At 37.6% G+C, this 21658-nt stretch overlaps 1 protein-coding gene across 2 annotated transcripts in view; it reads right to left on the bottom strand.

Moving 5' to 3' along the window:
• Kcnh1 (potassium voltage-gated channel subfamily H member 1) overlaps positions 1-21658 on the bottom strand; it is a 353609-nt gene that overhangs the window by 320318 nt on the left and 11633 nt on the right. For both annotated transcript variants that reach the window (XM_076831643.1, XM_076831644.1), the window contains exons 2-3: positions 9602-9725; positions 6693-6799 (exon numbers count right to left, since the gene is read on the bottom strand). In XM_076831643.1, coding sequence (XP_076687758.1) covers positions 6693-6799; positions 9602-9725 — 231 coding nt within the window. The remainder of the gene's footprint in view (positions 1-6692; positions 6800-9601; positions 9726-21658) is intronic.

The following is a 21658-nucleotide window of genomic DNA, read 5'->3' as shown; positions in this document are numbered from 1 at the left end:
AATTAAAGAACATAAAACAAAACCTAAATAAATGTTACATTGTAGATGAAAAGATTCAATTTTCTAAGATGTCAAACTTCCCCCATTTAATATATAAATCTAATGCACTATCAGTTGAAATCTTTATTGTGCTTTCATGTTTTTCTCAGAGTTTGATGAATTAAAATTCAATGTAAATAGAAAAATTAAGATGTGAGCATGGCCAAGAAATCTTTGAAATTTTTAGAAAAAAATAATGACAGGGACTGTTACAGCATTTCAGAGTTACTGGCACTGTTCCCAAAACAAACAACAACAAAAAAATGATATTTATTAAAGATTTACACATCGTGTCTTACTTCTCACAACTCTCTAAGGTGGAATAGCTACTACAATATCATCCCCGTTATGAATACAGAGAACCCAAGTGGACAAGTCTCTGAACCAAATTCAAATAGATAATAAACTACAAAAAAATTCCTGGAAAATGAAGGGATGGAAATAAACCAATGTTTAGATGAGAATTTGAATATAAAGAAGAGGCCATTTCAAATCAGAAAGGAAGGACTGTGTTATTTAGTAAACAGTATCAGGACAACTGACTAAACAATGTGGAAAATAAATTAAGTCAGAATGCAAAATTCACATGATACATAAAAACAAATTTCAAATGGCATTAGCCCTAAACATTTTAACACAGCTATTGTGGTATAGAAGGAAAAAAAGGAAGAGCATTTTTATTGCTTATGTAAGGAGAAGAGCTTCCTAAGTATTATATAAAACTCAGAACCATAAAGGAAAATACTGCCATTAGAGTTTTGACCTTCTATGTGATTAAAAAGCTTCTGTTTAAAAACAATGTTAAAAGAAAAAAATGTTAATGGGGAAAATATTTTTCAATATGTGTGTGATTTTGGACCAATATCCATTTTATACAAACGACTCCTACATAATAGATAAAAGACAAGCCACTAGGAAAATAGGCAAATATGATTGCTATACCTATTAGATTTGTCCCCACAGTTAGTCTGCAATCTCCTCAAAGGTAGAGGCAGTTGCTCATGTCTGTATCTCCGAAGCCCAGAGGGTCTAACCCAGTGCCAAGGTGATCAATAAGCAGGTGGCCAAAAGATTCTCCAGTAAGTACTGGCTCAGCAGAACTGCTGTGAGCTGCCTTTCCCTGGGCTTCTCTTACTGAGAAGCTGACCAGAGCTCCCAAATGCCAGGCCTCCAGCCATGCGAATAGAATGCAGGGAGTATTGTCCAGAGGGTATGCTGCCTTTATCAGGCCAGATACTTCTTGATTTTCTTGTTGGAAAATGGAATACCTGAGCTAGGGCTGTAGCTCAGTGGCAGAGTGTTTACCTCACACGGGTGAGGCACTGGGTTTGATCCTCAGCACCAAGTAAAAATAAATAAATAAAAATATTGTGCCCATTTACAACTAAAAAAAATAAAGAAAGAAAATAGAAAACTAATTATCAGGTACAAGAGTGATCCCATAAATATTCACTGAATTAGTTCATTAATGATTCTGGCAGCAGTGTAAGAAAGTCATATAGCCTACTGAATATGAGGTAAGTAACTTACAGAAATGACGGGTTTTCAACTGACCAATAGATAGGAACCTATCAAATAATGCATCTTTCAACATACATAGTACTTTCCCACATACTCATTCCACACCACATCATGAAACCATTTGCCACTACTCCCAACTCACCCAAAATGTTGGACAAACATCAATGTTTATCAATAAAAGACCTTTGTAAATACTAAAGAATGTCCTTGAAAATACTAAAGAATGAAAATGGGGAGGGGAATAAAAACGAATTATTAAGAGCTTATAAAAACCCCATAAGAAAGTCACTTGTATTAAAATAGAACATATGACAAAGAATCTAAACAATTAACATTTTAAAAAGTAATCTTAAATGGATTGGAAAGAAGAAAAAATATTCCAATCTCATTAGCATTAAAACTTATTGAACAAAAAGAGTTAACTGTGGGCAATTTGTTAATTTAAAAATTATACTATTCAAACCAGTGAGGTGCAGTGAGCCAGACCCATTCTGCATGTGAACTTGGAAATGGACAGCTGCTTGATAAAATGTCTCAGGAACCTGTGTCTTTGATGCAGCAATTCTCAACCTCTAGGAATTATTTCACAATGTCAATGAAATACCTTTGGCATTTACTTAAGCATTGTTTTTTGTTTTGTTTTTGTTTTTTGGTACCAGGGACTGAACCCAGGGGTATTTAACCACTGAGGCATATCCCCAGCCCTTTTTATTTTCTACTTTGAGACAAGTTCTCTCTGAATGGCTTAGGACCTCACTAAATTGCTGGAGGCTGGCTTTGGACTCATGATCCTCCTGCCTCAGCCTTCTGAGTTCCTGGGATTATAGGTGTGACCCACCACACCTGCCTAGCATTGTTTTTAATAATGAAAACTTAAAGCCTCATAAGTGTCCAGCAATAGAGGAAGCTATAAGAAAATTCTTTCTAAATTATTTTATAAGAAATTTAATGGAAATATTTTGCCACAAAAGATAAATAAATCTATGATTTTTAATTGTGTATACATGTCCAAATCTCAGCCAAAAATTTATGATTTTTAATTGTGTATACATGTCCAAATCTCAGGAAACACATCAAGAAATTCATAGTATAATAGTATTTCTCTGAGTCATTTGGGTTCTTTTCTTTGGGGTACTTTTCTTTTCTCCATGATACAAATGCATTAATTTAAAAAGAGAGCAAAATAAACATTATTTTAGATGGAAACATTTTACTTCTGAAAGTCTCAACAATACAGACTTTTTCCTCATGGGAATCAATGCTGCTTTAAAGGGCTGAAAGTTCAATGTATTGAAACTAGCAGTTTGAAAGCAGAGGTGAAGGGAAACACAAGCCCCTCCTCCCCTCTGAGGACCCATTCCTATTCCCCTTCGCTCCTCCTCTGGTAGTGGTGTTGGGCCAGCAGGCCTACCCTCTGCTCAGTCCTTGGCTCAGTGCCCTCACTTTAAATCATGTAATTTTTTTTTTCCATTCCTCTGATTCTTGGTAACTCTTGGGTTCCTTTCAAACTCACTCAACATTCACAGTTGCCTTCAAGCTGGTCACTAGATAGCACCATGATTTGCTTCAGGCCAGAAGATGGTTTCCTAATTGGAAGTCCTGGGTTCCCACTTCCTGGCGTCTGCCTGGGGCTCAGCAACGAGGGAAGAGCCAGGCACTGGGAACCACCAAAAAGTCCCTACTCCCCATCTCTTCTCATTGTCCCCCTGGGACATCTCTCCGCTTCATGTCTCTTCCACTGACTTGGCCACAGTCATCTTGTCACCAGGCAACTCCTAATGACTCTTCTAGCTCCAGTCTAATCCTACCATCTAACTGGCGCCATCTTTCTAAAATAAAATCTCATGACCCCTTGAAACCTCGCACCCCTACCATCTTGCCCATCACTACTGCTCTTGAAACAGATTCTAAAATCAGTAACTTGACCCTTCCTAACTTCTTAGATATCACTAGTTTCCCCTCACTTATGTATGTATTTATTTACTCCATGAATTTTGATGGAGGACTTTCTAAGTGTCAGGCACCGCACTAGACACAAGAGAGAGAGTCACGAAAGGTACACATCAAGTAGTCAAGGAAGTCAGTCTTCACTGGAGTTGTTTCTGTCCTGGCTCAACAAGACTGTGATTGTAGACTGGTAGCATCAGCATCGCCTGGGAGCAGAACCTCAGACCCTCCTTCAGACTCGCTGCACAGACATTTGCATTTGTATTCACAGGTGAGTCCCTGTGTAGGTCAAGTCTGAGAAGCATTGCTCTGCAACTCTGGAGCCCTCAGTCTCCTTCTCTCCCCTGCTGCCCTCTACACATGCATTTCATAGCCAGGGATGTTCCTTGCCCTGTTCTTTGCCCAACTCCCATCTTCCCTTTAATTTCTGCAAGGATTTCATGTCTTCTAAGAAGACTTCCTTCCCTGACCTCCTAAGTTAGGGTTAAGGGACTCACCTACGTAGTGTCTCTATCAAAATATTTATGGCTCTGTGTTGTGGACACTGCCACCACCCCTACATATGCTGCAAGAGCAGACATTGCATCTCTTTTCTTACCTATATCCCTAGCAGCAAGGCCAGTATCTGATGTAGCTGGTCAATAAAAAGCTGTTGAAAGAAACAAGAGTCCCATGCAACTGTATAACTCCCAGGCTTAACAAATAATGTAAAGTTTCTAAATTCCTCAGGAGAGGGTGAGACTTGGAGGGGGTTGGGGGATAATGATCAGATTCCTAGAAAGAAATCATTCCCTTATTTTCATGTCTCATTTCCTCAATTTCTTGCCCAAGGCGTTATGTACAGGGTTAACCTTGTATGGAACCTCTGCTGGCACATTAGATGTCTCTGTGTAAATCACACAGAGAAACTCCTTCCTACTACCATAGATGCAGTTTCAGACCAGGGCATGTAGAAGACTCAGCAAGCAAATGACAAGCTGATTTCTTGTTGGTCCCTAGGCAGGGTGTAGCCTTTATAACTATATGTGGTGGCCTGCCTTGTGCCCACAATTAAACTGGGAAGAAAGGCCACAGAGTGAACACTAAACGTCAGGCCCTGGCACTACATGACCTCGGATGAAAAATTTAACTTTCACCATGCCTACTTTACAGGGCTTAGAGAATCAATAATGTTAAAATAGGGTCAAGTCATACCTTACATAAAGTTTAATTTCTAAAATTAAAGGCTATATTTTAAAAATGAGTATAACCATAATTACTCTTAAAACATCTTAATATCCATAGAGTCCTATGCCCAGGTCAATGTGCCACTTTGGAGATCGTCACTTACCATTCAATAAACCTACCACAGCCTCCAGGGAGAGGAGAGATGTCGACTCTTCAGTAGCCCATAAGTTGAACTAATTGGCTTATGTGGATAGTTCATGAACTAGCTGGCTTACATAGATAGTTCATGTCTACATGAAATACAGAACTTTCAATTTCACACTCATTTTCAGCACAGTAAGACACTCATCATACAGGGTCTTCAGCTCCAAGGACAGATGGAGTATGGAAGGTTCCCTTTTCCCATCTCTTACTCATACTCACCACAAGGAATGGCAAGTAAAATCACTAATGCAATTTATTTTTTTAATATTTATTTATTTATTAGTTGTAGGTGAACACAATGGTGCTGAGGATCAAACCCAGGGCCTTACGTGTGCTAGGCAAGCACTCTACCACTGAGCCACAACCCCAGCCCACTAATGCAATTTAAGCTATATTTCCCTCTCTCTTTTTGTACCAAATACATATAGTTAGAATCTGGGTGAGTTATAGTTAGAATGCATCGTTTAATAAAGCTCAAGAACTCTCAAGTAAAATGTACATGCAAGGTATTCTTTATGTGATACACCTACCCAGTCAGTGTTCTGTGTCGTGGAGAAAGTCCTACTGTCCAGTACATGGAGCTGCAGTGTAGAAAACCACCAGCTTATTCAGCTCAGGACACACATGCAGACCACACCTGCCCATGAGAAGGCTGCTACAAAATGCTCCTAGTGAGAGCTACTACTTGAGCTGTGCTCACCCAAGGGGAAAGACTGGCATGAAGCCCCTCCCCATCTTTCCCCTCTTTCCTGTTATAGCTAAAAGTGGGACAGAAACAAGATCTACTGGCTGGGGGAGAAAGCTAGAGCAGAATGAAAGCTGTGGGAACAGACCCCTTGAATTTATTGAAGGCCATGGTTCATTTTTCAGATCAATATCTGCACAGGCCACCAAGCAAACAATCCTCTCCATTGCTCCAACAGTCTAGACAGAACAAAGGAGTCCCAGCTCCTTCCAGATAAAAACAACATGTGCCCTTTGCTTTCCAGAGTGAGATCTGAATACACCACCAAATAAATACCTATCCTTGTGCCCATCTGGGTCATTCTGGAATGTTCTACTGAATCAAAAAACCTACCAGTCAACCCTACATATAAAAACAGGACTCTTTACAAACAAAATCGTGTTTTAAAACAGAAACAAAGCACTATTTAACATCTCTGAAGGCCTGCTAGGACCATGTGTTCATTTCCATGCAAATTAACATAGCTAATCTCTCTTGACAAGAAATTTCTTAAGAGAAAAGCAAGTTTCATACTTGTAAGTGGCTATTGACCTAGAAATCTCATTAATACACTTGATGAAATAATAGTAACCAAAACAAACACAAATAAATAATGGATTATTATTAATACCTATCTCCTAAGGCCATGAGAAGAACAAAATTTTATTCAGAAACTTGATTGGGCATCTAGTGAAGTTTTTACTGCTCTACAGGCACTGTGGAAGATAGAAACAAAGATAAATTGAACAGTTTCTGTCCTACCATGTCCCTCCCGCTTTAAGAAGCTTAGTCGACAAGAGCCTTAAGCCAGCATCTCATCATAAGGGAACTCATAGGTAGAACACTAACTCTTGTCAGCAAAATAGATGAAGAAGTCTTAACAGGTTAATGACAAGAACTTCATCAAATGTTCCTGTGAGGAGAAGTGTAACTGATCAATCATATATTTATCCCAATATATACAATGGCTTCAAGTAATTGCATTCACTTGATGGGAAAGAAGAAAAACCAAGACAGTAATAGAGGAGAAGGAGAGATTTTGCTATTTCAAGCACATAAAGGTCTGATTGAGAATGGTTTAAATACTCACTGTTCTTCTTGTACATCAGAATTTCAAAGGAATTCATCTCATAGTTCTCAAAGGTTTGCCGCACCTTTTCAATTGTGTCTTTATCAGTCAGCTCCCCGTACATAAAACTGCAAATCAACCAAAGAGCTCAAGTTAACAAATCAACAGATATTTATTATTCTATGAGCACATGTTAAATATCTGTTCTGTACCCCAGCTCTGTGCTAGGCACTGTGATGCACATGTGTATGCCAAAACATTTGTTCGATCAAAAAGACTTAGTGATTAAGACCAAGAAGAGGGATAGCTGGGTCAAATGGTGGTTCCATTCCCAATTTTCCAAGAAATCTCCATACTGCTTTCCATATTGGCTGCACCCATTTGCAGTCCCACTAGCAATGTATGAGTGAACCTTTTTCCCCACATTCTCTCCAACACTTATTGTTGTTTGTCTTCTTAAGAGCTGCCATTCTGACTGGAGTGAGATGAAATCTTAGAGTGGTTTTGATTTGCATTTCTCTAATTGCTAGCAATGATGAACTTTTTTTTGTATATTTGTTGATTGATTGTATATCATGTTCTGAGAAGTGTCTGTTCAGGTCTTTGGCCCATTTATTTATTGGGTTATTATTATTATTATATTTTTTTTTGGTGCTTAGCTTTTTGAGTTCTTTATATACCCAAGAGATTAGTGCTCTATCTGATATGTGAGGGTTAAAGATTTGCTCCCAAGATGTAAGGCTCTCTGTTCACCTCACATATTGTTTCTTTTGCTGAGAGGAAACTTTTTAGTTTGAATCCATCTCCCATTTATTGATTCCTGATTTTAATTCTTACGCTATAGAAGTCTTATTAAGAAAGTTGGGGCCTAATCCCACATGATGGAGATTAGGGTCTACTTTTTCTTCTACTAGGCACAGGGTCTTTGGTTTTATTCCTAGGTCCTTGATCCATTTTAAGTTGAGTTTTGTGCATGGTGAGAGATAGGAGTTTAATTTCATTTTGTTGCATATATAGGTCTCTGTTTTTAAGTTGTCCTCTTTACCTACAAACCAGGAAAAGAGAATACTGACTTTGTTAAACTGTCTTTTAAAAGAAGAATAGATCAACACTAAATTATCCCTACCTGAGAACAAGAGATTTTCTCTTTCTGAGTTAATTTTCTAGATATGTGACCATCATTTAAGTGAAATGATGGTTTATATGCTAGCAATTTCCTTCCCAAAGTAACATAAATCATTGCAAAATTGAGTCTTCATATAGATGAAGTGCTGTAATTACACCCAGTTTTTACTAGTCTTAGGTACTCTTTCAAGCAGGGTAGATGTAAGTTTCCCTTACCTGAACATTAGATTGCAAATATCTACAATATAGGAAATAAGCCAAAGAGGTTCCTGAGCTATTAGGAATATAGCTAGCACATAACAGAGGTTTATTTATTCCTATAGAAGGGACCAGCCAGGTAATTAAATAAGTTGTTTTGAATTGTGCATAAAAGTTTGCTAAATTAGCAAGATATTTTATTTGATTTTTTGAAAGTGTTTATACCCAATAAGAAGAAAGAAAGGTAAGAAAAAGCTGTTCAAGTTATACCAAAAAAAAATGAGGGTAATCTTCTCAATTTATTGATTATATACATGAAGTACAGATGCAATGAAGATGAAGATACACAGATATACAGGTACTTAAGAGGAAACCATCACAGAAAGAATATAACAGCATTCTATTGCAGTTAGAGTCATAATTTCTAAACCTCTGAACAGTAGGGAAAAAATCTTAAATTTTCCATTGCTCAGTCTTCACAGTATAAAATTTAAGAAAATTAAAATGTTTCCAAACATTTAATGTTTTCACCAAACTTGTTATTTGTCTGATTTAATATATGAAAATGTAACTTCTGAGAACAGACAAGTATGTCTGACCAGGCAGGCTTTACCATCCTCCATTGATGATGAGTTTATTTCTTAATTTGGCAGGTTTGGAAAAATGATTCCACTTCATGCAAACACCGCTGATGAGAAAAGGCTGAAGAAGGAGAAGAAGAGGAGCCAGAGGCCATGCTGTACCAAGCAAGACCTTGCCAGGGCTCAGCAGAGGAATGTCTGGCAGGATCCAGGCTCCATGCCCAGCTCAACACCTTGAAAATGCTTTGAAAGAGCTTTCTCAATGCCCAGGCCCAAAGGTAGTGCTCAAATACACAAGATTTGCTGTTAGCACAATTTGCTAAGAGCGATCTAACAGTACAAATTACAAAGGCACAAAATATTGGTTCTCTTCTCTTTTTCTGAAACAAAGAATTTGAGCTAAGAAAAAAAAACTCTATTGAAAAGGCTTTTGTCTCCAAATTATAAATTATTCTTCTCTAAAACGTTCATAAATTCTTAAACATTAATTCAATCATCTAAATTTTCTTTTCATTTTCATTTAATTTTATTTGATAGTCTTTCACATTTATTCAATATGAAACTTCATAAGCTTTTGAGTTCACATTTTTAATAGATAAAATGGTTTTTCTGAGCTTTTCTAAGTTTCTCCCCATCTTACTGAGTGACGGCAAATTTGTCAGTTGTAGGGACCATGCTGAACATACTCTTTGATTTTCCTAGCACATTCATGAATGAGAGAACATACTGCAATAAAAATTCCTCAATAAAAATGGAATGAGAGCTGCTGGGGTTGTGGCTCAGTGGTAGAGTGCTTGCCTAGCAAGTGTGAGGCACTGGGTTTGATCCTCAGCGTCACATAAAAATAAATAAAATAAAGGTGTTTTATTTCTTTTAGTTGTAGATGTATACATCTACAACTAAAAAAATTAAAAAAAAAAAAAACTAAATGAGGTGAAGGTAATTCCAAAACTGAGAAAGCCATTTTCTCTTTCCAAAAGACACCATGATAGATTATTCACCAAAACAAAGTCCAAACATAAATACCTGCAGGTACTGCTTTTTTGCATCACTTCTGCCCTGTGGTAACCAGACAGCTTGCAAAATCCATCATTGCTGTACACGATAGGCCAGTCCACTATCTGGGCATTCCCCAACACAAAATTAGTATCTGTTAAAATAAAAGGAAAGAAAAAAAGAAAAGGGCATGTGAGGCAAGATATTAGCTGAGATTCAATAAGGATATAAATAATGTCAACCAATCCAGGTATTTCTACTTCCCTTTAAAAAATAGTCTCTTGAACAGTAATATGGCCTTATGATATGAAAGAACAACGCTTTAGAACTGATTCTTTTGGATGCAAATGCTAACTAAGATTACTGTACTCCAGGAACAGCTTAGTAAAGGAAGCATACTTAACCAACCGACCGATGAGCCCTGCAGAAATCCAGCAGATTCCTATGATACATACTCAAGTCCTAATTTTTCATCCAAGTGAAAGCATACCAATAATACAGAGCAGAAGAAAACCCAAAAGTTTCTTCTGGGCTCTGTCCAGCATCTTAGCCCTGTGAGTCTTTTGGCCAAAAGGTACAAATTGGCTGTATTGACCATGACAAGCATTTAGGAGGCAGAGGAAGGCTACTGAGCACTACCTCCAGGAACACACACACACACACACTGTAAAGGAACCTCCCCACTGTGGGGAAGTGTATTCAGACCTCCCTCATGTGACCACTTTGTAGAGGGAGACCAAGAAGCTCATACCATAATTCCTTCTCACTGATTTTGAAATTTTGTGGTCACTAAGCTGGACATTGATGCTTTTTTCACAGAGCACCAGCCTGCCACTCACTTAGGATGGTAAGTCCCAAGTTTTCAGTTCTGCAAACATCATAATTATTTCAAAGTTACCATAATGTCATATTTGTTGCTCAATTTAAGTTTTCATGGGTGTTCCACATGGTGTGGGTGATGGGACAATTAAGTAGGACAGACCTAGCTGGCAGGCTTTGTATGTTCTCATTACTTCTGACATTTTTGAAGACCAAAAGTATTCAATTTTTTTTATGCTCAGAAAATCAACCATTCTTTTCAAGAATTTAAATTAAGCAAATAACACCTGAAACTTACTTGCAATCACTGTTTTAGCTTGGCTCCCTCCTCTCCACAGAATACCACCTACCTCCCAGAAAGAAATACATACATACTCTTTTTTGTTATAATTGGAGAGTGTACATATTGGGGTGTGTGTGTGTGTGTGTGTGTGTGTGTGTGTGTGTGTGTGTTCACTATGTAGAGTTAAATAATGGTCCCTATTCCAATTGAGAGGCCAATTTTTATATTTGTTCTTTTTTGATATGCTTGACAGTAGAATGTATTTTGACATATTATATATATATGGAGTATATATAACTTCCCATTCTTGTGGTTGTACATGATGTGAAGTTACAGTGGTCATGTATTCATATATGAACATAGGAAAGTTATATCTGATTCATTCTGTCTTTCCTATTCCCATTCCCCTTCCCTTCCCTTCATTCACCTTTATCTAATCCAATGAACTTCTATTCTTCCCTCCTCCGCCCTTATTGTGTGTTAGCATCTACATATCAGAGAGGATGTTCAGCATTTGGTTTTGGGGGGGGTTGGCTTATTTCACTTAGCCTAATAGTCTTCAGTTCTATCCATTTACTGGCAAAAGTCATAATTCCATTCTTTTTATGGCTGAGTAATATTCCATTGTGTATATATGTCACATTTTCTTTATCCATTCATCTGTTGAAGGGCACCTTGGTTGGTTCAATAGCTTAGCTATTGTGAAGTAAGCTGCTATAAACATTGCTGTAGCTGATTCACCGTAGTATGCTGATTTTAAATCCTTTGGGTATAAACCAAGGAGTGGAAGAGCTGGGTCAAATGGTGGTTCCATCCCATGTTTTCTGAGGAATCTCCATTCTTCTTTCCATAGTGGTTGCACCAGTTTGCAATCCTACCCACAATGTATGAGTGTACATATTTCCCACATCCTCGCTAACATTTATTGTTACTTGTATTCTTGATAATTTCCATTCTGGTGGGAATGAAATGAAATCTCAGTGTAGTTTTGATTTGCATTTCTCTAATTCCTAGACATGTTAAATATTTTTCATATATTTGTTGACCGATCATATTTATTCTTATGTGAAATATCTGTTTCAGTTCCTTAGCCCATTTATTGATAGGGTTATTTGTAGTTTGGGGTGTTAAGTTTTTTGAGTTCTTTATATATTCTGGAGATTTGTTCTCTATCTGAGGTGCAGGTGGTACAGATCTTCTCCCATTCTGTAGGCTCTCTCTTCACATTCTTGATTGTTTTCTTTGCTGTGAAGAAGCGTTTTAGTTTGATACCATCCCATTTATTGATTCTTGATTTTACTTCTTTTCTTTTGTGGGGGTGGGGAGCACCAGTGATTGAACTCAGGAGCACTTGACCACTGAGCCACATCCCAGCCCCATTTTGTATTTTACTTAGAGACAGGGTCTCACTGAGTTGCTCAGTGCCTCAATTTTTGCTGAGACTGGCTTTGAACTCATGATCCTCCTGCCTCAGCCTCCTAAGTCACTGGGATTACAGATGTGTACCACCATGCCCAGCTTGATATCACTTCTTGCGCTTTAGGTTCCAAAACAGACATAATGGACAGTTGAGCCTACTTTTTCTTCTAGTAGGTGCATGGTCTCTCATCTAATACCTACATCCTTGATCCACTTTGAGTTGACTTGTATGCAGGATGATAAATGGGAGGTTAATTTTATTTTGCTATATATGGATTTCCAGTTCTCCCAGCACCACTTGTTGAAGAGGCTGTCTTTTCTCAATGTATTTTTTTGGTGCCTTTGTCTAGTACGAGGTAACTGTGTCTTCTATCTGTACCATTGGTCTTCATGCCTATTTTGGTGCCAATACTGTGCCATTTTGTTACTATAGCTCTGTAGCATAATTCAAGGTCTGGTATTGTGATGGAGTGGCTAATTTTGTTCAAGGACAGCATTTATAATTTTTTCACAATATGGGTAACCATCCCTGTCTATCTTGGGAGGTGACCATGTCTGGGTCAAACAGGCTTCTCCACCCTTCATAGATGAATTTATTTCCTCATTAGTCAGGTTTAAAAAATGATTACCCTTCACATAATCAGCAGAGGAGATAGAAGACTTTTTTTCCTACTAGTGAAGAAGACAAGGAGTGAGAGGAACCAAAAGGACATATGAGCCAGGACCTTGCAGGGAAGGGACAGGGAGGAGGAGAAACTAAATACAGTGGTATGTTCTTGAGAGTAGTCCATTCTTGACCTCGGTAAAAGGAACATAAAATACAACTTCAAGGAGTGAGTCTGTAAACCTACTATTTTTATAATACAACTTTAATGGAAATCTATAACCAGCCCTTTCCACTATCTGATCCATATATACGTAAACACTTCTGGAGTACCCACTAGAAACCCAGTATAATGCAAGACCCTAGGTTTTTACAGATTGATAAGACATGATCTCTGCACTCCAGGAACTTCACAGGACAAAAAGACATGTGCACATCGAACTAAAGAAACGGGCCAGAAAACGACTAACTCTGAGGGAGGCAAAGGACTTTTTATAAGAACAGACAACATTTGAACTTGCTCTAGCCTACGAGGACAGTAAGATTCATTCAAACATTTCAGATGAGAGCACAGGTAGGAAGATGGCGGGAGGTGGGCTTCTCCAGGCTGGGAAGAGTCTGGAACGTTCAAAGCTTCCAGTTTATGATGGAGGCAGAAGAATCTTTATGTTGGTATTCTCTCCCCGAGTAACTCACATTTCCTGAAACGAACAACTAAGCCTTAAAAAGAAATACAAAATTCACCAAATGATCCCTGAGTGCAAATGAATTCTAGTCAGTTTAACCATCTTTTTTTTTTTTTGGACTCCTAATATAGTGATTAAATTCCCTCAGAACACCCACACATAGGAGGGGAAACTGAGCGAACTTTTTCATGGCTAATTCTCCACTGATATTATCTATGTGTAAGAGGGAAAAACAGCCAGTTACAAGTAACTGTTTGATCACAGGAGATATAGATGTGGGTAGAAGCAATTGTTCCTCTCTGGGTTTTCCTGACTATCTTCTCCATGTTTTGTCTTTTCCTTCACTTGAAAACTATTCACCTTTGACTTCCTAAAATGTTGTGTACTGACCTATTTCTAGATGTGTTTATTGTCTTTCTATCATAGACCCCAGTAAAATAAAAGTAAACGGATTACAAAGATCTTTAAAAAACATAAAAATGAGAATATGATAAAATACGAGCCAACATAAATCACTGTGAAAGAAGCAGGAGTAACAGAGGAAAAAGAACTTTAAAGACCAGCATCCCTAATTGGTCTCCTTGAGAGATTCTAGCAGTATTACATCCACAAAAAAAAAAAAAAAAAAACAATGGGAGGGAAAGAGCCCTTACAGAATAAAGGGCTCTCATAAATTAAAAATAAGTAGAAATTTAAAATTCAACATAAATGTTAAAACCTAAAGTCTAGCCAAAAGTAGGTCAGAAAGAGACAAGACATATAGGGAAAAAATAAGACCTAAAAATTTATTCAATATGATAAGCAAGAGGAACCCTAACATGAATAGCAAAAAAAGAGAGAGAGAAAGAAAGAGAGAGAGGGAAAAAATTCAGGAAATATTCTTTTAAATAAATTAAAACAACCAAATATAAAGGTAGAATAAAGATATTTTCAGATATGCAAATATTTGGAGAATTTATTTTCCACACATTCTTTCTTAGAAAGTTACTTGAGGATGTGTACCAGCAAAATGAGAAAGTGTTTTGTTGTTTTTTTTTTTTTTTTCAAGAAATAAGACTCACAGGAACTGGAAAAAAAGTGGCTTCAAATGTCAAAGTAGAGAAGGAAGATAATAGAAAGTATTTAATATACGTAGTTCAGAGAAGAGAAGCTTCAAAAGAGAGTTATGGAGGTGTAAAGTAGGCTAGTATATGATGATGCTCCTGATAATTTGGAACAATGTAAAAAGGCAATAATGGTGTGCATTTGGGGTGTACAGTGGGGTGGGGGTTGCCAATGACAGGAAAAGAAATATAAAACAATATAAAACATGAAGGAAAACAAAAAGCATACAAGAAGAGAAACCAAATCACACTGTCACATCATTGTTGGAATTTTTTAAAACCAACACATAGTCATAGCATAGGTCATTGAATTATCATAAGTAATGAACGTAATCTCATCAGCCTAACATGGTAAAAATACAGATGATAAAAGTTTAAAGAAAGAAAAGAGAACAATCATGAGATGGTGCCTAGATATTTTTTAAGATAAAAAGAAAGATATAAATATTTACTAAAGCTGCAGAGATAATAAGAGAGTAATATAATTCTATTAGCAGGAGAGGAAAGGGAGTAAGATTAAGTGAGCTAAAGCCTCAATTAAACTAACAGAAGTCCACAGGTGATATCTAAAATGACAAATAGAGAAATAGCAGAAATGTGTGTTCTTTAGAGATATGGCCAAGAGTGTAAGAAGAGATAACTTGAGAATTGTGGCTTTTGGTGAAGTAAGAACTGAAGTATTTCATCCAGGTAATATTTCAGGCATTCCTGAGAACAGGTACCATTTATTGATATTTACTCTGTATTTAGTACTGTACTAATATATTAATTCAATATTTAGATTTTTTAACCTTTACAACAATTTTTATGAGATGGTATTACTTTGGTGAGCAAAATAGCAGAGATTTCATCATTTTACTTAAGGGGAAACTGAGTCTCTAAGGATACAGAATAGGCAGTTAAATCAGGATAGAGTTGAAACTGGGTCCATTTGACTTCAGAATTTATGATTTTAATCTTTATATTACAGGATCTCCTTTTTCTTCCATTAAGTGCTAAAATCAGACCATTTCTGTGATTTATCTGCCTTAGGACGATAAGTATATAAGTATATAATAAGATCTTTAACCAATGAGCCAGCAGTCCCATTATTGTTCTCATATATTATAATTCTACCATGTGATATACAACGATGCCTTCAGTAAATATAGATGTGGGTACAAGCAATTGTTCCTCTTTGGGTTTCCCTGTCTTCTCAATGTTTGGTGTCCTCCTTCACTTGAAAACTATCCCCTTTTACTTTCTAAATGTAATGTACTGACCTATTTCTAGATCCTTCCTCCTTCCACACAAGTAGAAGGAAAGAGGGGAAAGAGAAGAGAGGAGAATTTGTGCCTGGGTCCCCCTCTGAAACTCAAGGTGGGACAGAACATCACATTGGGTGACCTAAAGCTACTGCACAGCAAACTGACCACCTGAGCACTCCTGAGACGGGTTTCATTTTCCATTTCCTTGACACAGAAGTTCCCATTTTCCCTACGGTTGTTGAGGTTGCATCAACAGATGGTTATTACAACCCATGAAGGTGACCCTACAGCTAAGAGCTGCATGTCAAACTGCCAAAGCCTAGGACCAACCAGGGGAAAGGGGAAAGGCAAATGTTAGAGATGAGCCATAGGGTCAGTGGGACCCTAGATACAGAACCAGGAGCAGGTGGGAGTGGGTCAGATACCATGTTCTGTTCAAGAGAAGGTAAGTTCACCATGACAAACTTGGGCCCCAGTGGCCAGCAGAATAGGGACAATTTCCAGATACTCAGATCTGAGGCTCCAGAGACCATACTAGTATAACTTGCTTCTACCCAACACATCAACCTGGAGAGAAGCAGTGCCATGAGTAGAACTGAAATCTGAAGCCATAAGAAACCAAGTTACCCCTAAAATAATTCAACTGCAAGAACTTGAGAAACCACCAAATGGGAAGTCCTCCTTAATCAGCTTCCCCCTGTTGCTTAGTGGGGCAGGAGCAGAATTAAGATTAAATAAATAAAATTAAAAAGTAAACCCAAATGAGTCTAGAAACCTGCCTGTTGTAAGAATAGACAGACTCAGAAAGTGGGAATCTCCTGGAAAAAAAGTGTATAGATTCTGTGCAAGGACTCCATGCAAGCCACTGTGCTTAGCCAAGGCTTCTCAATTCCTCCAGGTGGCTGGCCATATTCCCAGTGGTTGAGATTGCCAAACACGAGAGCTCTGGTGGAAGTGACAGTTTCTAGCCAAATGCAGACATGCACTCCACATCCAAACATAAATGACTCTGGGATTATTTACTATTTCCCACACTCAGTAAATGGAAACTTAATTTGAAGCCAAGCAAAACTTAATTAGGAAAGGAACCCACTGCTTGAACAAAACATCAAAAACCATAATTTCCCACACAGATAAATGGAAGGATGAACAGTGCCCACGGACTGGAAGAATTAACATTGTTAAAATGTCTATACTACACAAAGTAATCTACAGATTGAATGCAATCCCTATATAAATCCCAACAGCATTTTTTTTACAAAAATAAAAAAAATCCTAAAATGCATAAGGGAATTAAAAATGTTATCTTAAAACACCCTCATAGAAACACCCATTACCTGGGCAACCTATGACCCAGTCAAGTTGACACATAAAATTAACTAGGTCCTGGGTTCAATCCCCAGCATCACAAAAGTTGTGTTTTTTTTTTAAATGAAAAAAAAAAACAGTGTCAATTCTCTTAAGTGTAACTTCTGTAGTAACCTTTAATGGAACCAGCAGGACCACAACTTATAAATTCTGCAACTATCTCAAACTCACTGGTAGTACTCTAGGTTTGTCAGAATAGAGTTCTGCTGTAGAGCTCTATTTAGATGTTTACAAGGACAATGCCCATCTTTCAACATCTAGAGTTTCCACTGAGAAGAAGGGGTGTCCACCCACCCCAGGAAAGATGAAGTTGTTGGTCTAGATGCTTTTTTTTTTGTAGATGGACACAATACTTTTATTTATTTACTTATTTTTATGTGGTGCTAAGGATCGAACCCAGTGCCTCACACATGCTATGCAAACACTCTACCACTGAGCCACAATCCCAGCCCCTGGCGTAGATGCTTTTGATCCCTCTCTTTATCCCCCTCATGTCTACCTTCACAATCACATTGATGGAGCTGTCAGTAGTTACTCAATAGCACTAAGAATCCACTGTGTGTATCTTGATCTCTTGGACTTGCCTGTGCCTCAGGGTGGAGAGAAAGAGACCATGGAGCTACCTGTCTCCTTGTGGTACTCAGAACCTACTTATGACAGGCCTGCCAGACCTCTGTCAGCTCTGGCTTCTTGGTCTAGAATTAGGTCAGTGACTGTTAGTCTAGAAGCTAGTCTAGAAGCAAGTCTAGGCTCTGGACCCTGCCCTGTTCTCTAAGACAGTTTATCTCTAACCAGTAATAAAAATACTACTGTATTTTACCCTCATTTGACTCCTCTAGCCTAGTAAATAGGAATGAGATCAAAATGGTCTCAAACACATTAACAAGGATCAAAGCTCCAAGACCCTGAAGGTATTAAGGGGTCACCTAGTTTCCTGACTCCTGGCACTGCCAAGTCACATTGGTGAGACTCTTCATGAATACCTCCAGAGGAAGAGGCAATACCATCCTTTCCAGGCTCTGCTAGTGTGGTTGAAGCCTTTTTCACTTTATTTCTCCTTTTTAAAAACATATTTTTTAGAAGAGAACATCCCCTTACATGTCTCAGGTCCTTATTCTATGATAACTGGTATAATCGAAGCATCACTATAAACAGTTGAAATTCACATTGGTAGCCCCCAGGAAACCTGCCTCCTCACATTTATGCCCTTGAGTAGAGCTTTCCCCTTGAATTTGAATGCGTCTGCGATTTGTTTCCACTGTAGAATTGATGCTGTGCCAATCCAGGGTCTAAGCCTCAATGTCCAGTGGCTTCTGCTTTTGCATTCTTGGGAGCCCTGAGCTGTCATGTGACAAGTCCAGGTATGCTACTTATGAGGCCATGTGGAGAGTCTGTAAGCAGAGGTCACCTAGTAAAAAAGAGGTCATGAGATTACATGGAGAATCAAGGAATCTAGTCCACAATGGAAGAAATAGAAGAATGATAGTTAACAAACACCATATTCCACCCTTCCCTTTCCCAGCAACCTCTAGGGTTCCCAGAGCATCATTTGAAAGAACAATGGAGTTGACAAGTTGGACAATGGAGTTGACAGCTGGAGTGTTGTCTCTGAGCTGTGTGGGTAAGTCACTTTGAATCTCTGGGTCTAGGGTGGTGGGGAAGGATGCTAAAGTAGATCTCTATACTTTTGAAAGCAATAAATATGACTCTCTAAATAGCTGGGCTCATGACAAAGATCAAATCAGATGATGCTTCTGCAACCTGCATGCCCATATGGAGTCATCAACCAATCATTATACTGAAATACCACTTCTGTAAATGCTAGAGTCAATTAAAAAATAGCAGAAAGACCTTTTAAAAATAATATTCACATTTCAAGCAAACCATGTTGTATCAGGCTTCTATTCAGTGAACTTGTTTGGACTTGGAACATGATGTGATATGCAATATTAACGTAAAAATGTACAACATTATCAAAGGATTCTACAGTAGAAATCAATCACATATTGGTACATTCATAGACACTGAAAATACCTAAATGTGTCTTTAGAAACAGTTAAGTCCAACCAAGAAATATGCTTTTATTTATTTAATTTTTTTGTACTGGGGATTGAACCCAGGGGCATTTACCACTGAGCTACATCCCCAGCCCTTTTTATTTTTTGTTTTGAGATAGGATCTCACAAAGTTGCTTCAGGACTCAGTAGGTTGCCAAGACTGGCCTTGAACTTGCAATCCTCCTGCCTCAGCCCCCTGAATAACTAGGAGTCACTATGAGTCACTACGATTATGGGTATATGCTACCACAACCCTGCCAATAAATCTGCTCTTAATATATGCACAGTATTACCTTCATGACCACAAAGGATTGATTCCATCAACCCCAGAGATGTTCAGATCCCTTAAACTGGTGTTGTATTTGCATATAACCTGCACTCATCCTCCTATATGCTTCAATCATCTCTAGACTACTTATAATGACTAATACAATGTAAATGCTAGGAAAATCATTGTTACACTGTATGTGAACCCACGGGTCTGGAGACTGTGTCTTTTGCAAGCAGAAAGTGTAACTTCCATTCAGCCAATAGGCCATCCTGAAGCACCAAACCTGCCTCCAGATTTATATTTTACAAACTGTCCAAGTCTCTAGTACAATGTTCAGTTAAAAAATGTGCAGACTCAACCCCAATGCCCTTGCCATGATTTATTCATTGGCTCTCATCTGAAAATTCCCAGGGTCTCTAGGTCTTTGATGAAAATGAGCCAATTCCCCTGCCTCCTTCTGATGCCTTTTTACTCCCTAAGGGTCCAGAGCAGCAAGAGTGCATGCAATTACATGTAAGATTTCCTAAATTCAACTTTCCCCAGCCCACACAGTTTTCCTCTAGTTCACAGAATAAAACAAACATTCTTTAAAAATTGAAAAGAGTCCCCTTCCCCTCTCATGAAAAGTTTTCTTCAGCTGATGGGACATGAACCAAACTCCACCACAGTATTCACGTATGTTAAAATCATCCCAAAACTACCATTTGCCCATAAAGTGTAATACAGAGATATTCTAAAAAGAAATTATTAGAAAATTACTTTTCATCATAATTACCACAAATAACAAAGGAGAAACTAACTAAAGCAATGACTTAGGGAAGTGACTCAGTTTGGGCAATTACACAGATAAAGCAACATTCAGCAAGCCGTTCACACAAATGTATTATTCCCTGGCAACACTTATTTAGAGGGCTGCAGTAAATATTTCACAATACACTTGTAATAACTTGAGATATTTTACCTAGAGGACAGCACATCTTCTTGATGTTTCATAATGTTATAGATTCCAAAAGCTATCAGTGCTCTTACAAAAATCAAGTTTGAATAAAAATGCAGTTTCCTTTTCTCACAGAACAATGGAACATTAGAAAGATAACGAGTCAGATACATGAGAACAAGAATTACAGATATAAGCACTAAACAAAAACCAGGAAACAATATTTTGATTTACCTAAACCTAAATAAAATCCATACCAGAAATTACTTTTAAAAAGGCAGATCAGATTGGTAATATTTAGAAGAATGGAGAGGACAGACTGAGAAACAAAGAAGCTAAATCAGTATGCTACACCTAAATAAAAGGTCTAAAATCTTAATATCAGCCAAAGTCATTTTGTGGCTCTCTTGTGTTTTTGGACAATAAAATTCCATGAAAATGACTTTTCTAAATTGTCAAGGGCCCAATCTTTGCACAAAACAAACTGAACTCCCAAGAGATTTCAATGGTTATTTGCTTTGTCTGTGATTTTAATATCCTACAGAAATACATTTTTATTAAGTTAGTAAATTACAATAGGGAGAGAGATTTCAATTTCAAAAGCAAACTCAAACACTTAATTTACTGGGTGGTTACCCCTAAGTACATGGTTTCAAAAGCATGACTTCATCTTCATTCAGCATCAAATAAAAAATTTAAAAACAGTAAAATAGATGAATTGGTTTTGCAAGCAGTATGGAAAAGAATGAAAATGTGTTAGAAATACACAAACTTTTTTATTACTGAATGATATTTCACTTAAAAAATAAGAAGTCAGTTATATATTGAATTACTGCCAAGAATCATCGGTATATGTGGTTGATGGTTAAAAAATAGTTCAATAGTTTCACCCATCAGGTGTTCTATCCTCAGTTTCACAGTCATAATAATTTCTTAACACACATCTATAGATATTGTAGACACATTGTCCAAAAAGTCTTAGATCATCATTGAATAACACAAATAATTCATTTCCAGAAGTGAAAAAAGAAAGTGATTCAAAATAGGCATTATAAAAATATTAGCTAATACTAAAAAAGTTTTTTTTCTGCATATAGCTTTACATTTTCTTCTGTGTGTTACTTAAAAAAAAAATTCTTGGTAACACAGAATATCCCATTAGCATGGATGGAAGGAATCTCTGAGTAGCTCAGTTTAATACAACAAATATTTGAGTATCTACTTTGTCCCAGACCTGCAAGGAATGCAGGAGACACACCAGTCCATTGGAAAGCAATGCCCAAATGCCTGTCC

This window comes from Callospermophilus lateralis, chromosome 13 (genome assembly GCF_048772815.1).
Source record: "Callospermophilus lateralis isolate mCalLat2 chromosome 13, mCalLat2.hap1, whole genome shotgun sequence".
Taxonomy (NCBI): Eukaryota; Metazoa; Chordata; class Mammalia; order Rodentia; family Sciuridae; genus Callospermophilus; species Callospermophilus lateralis.
Note: the sequence above shows the minus strand (reverse complement) of the source record. Positions and strands in the feature narration are given on the sequence as shown.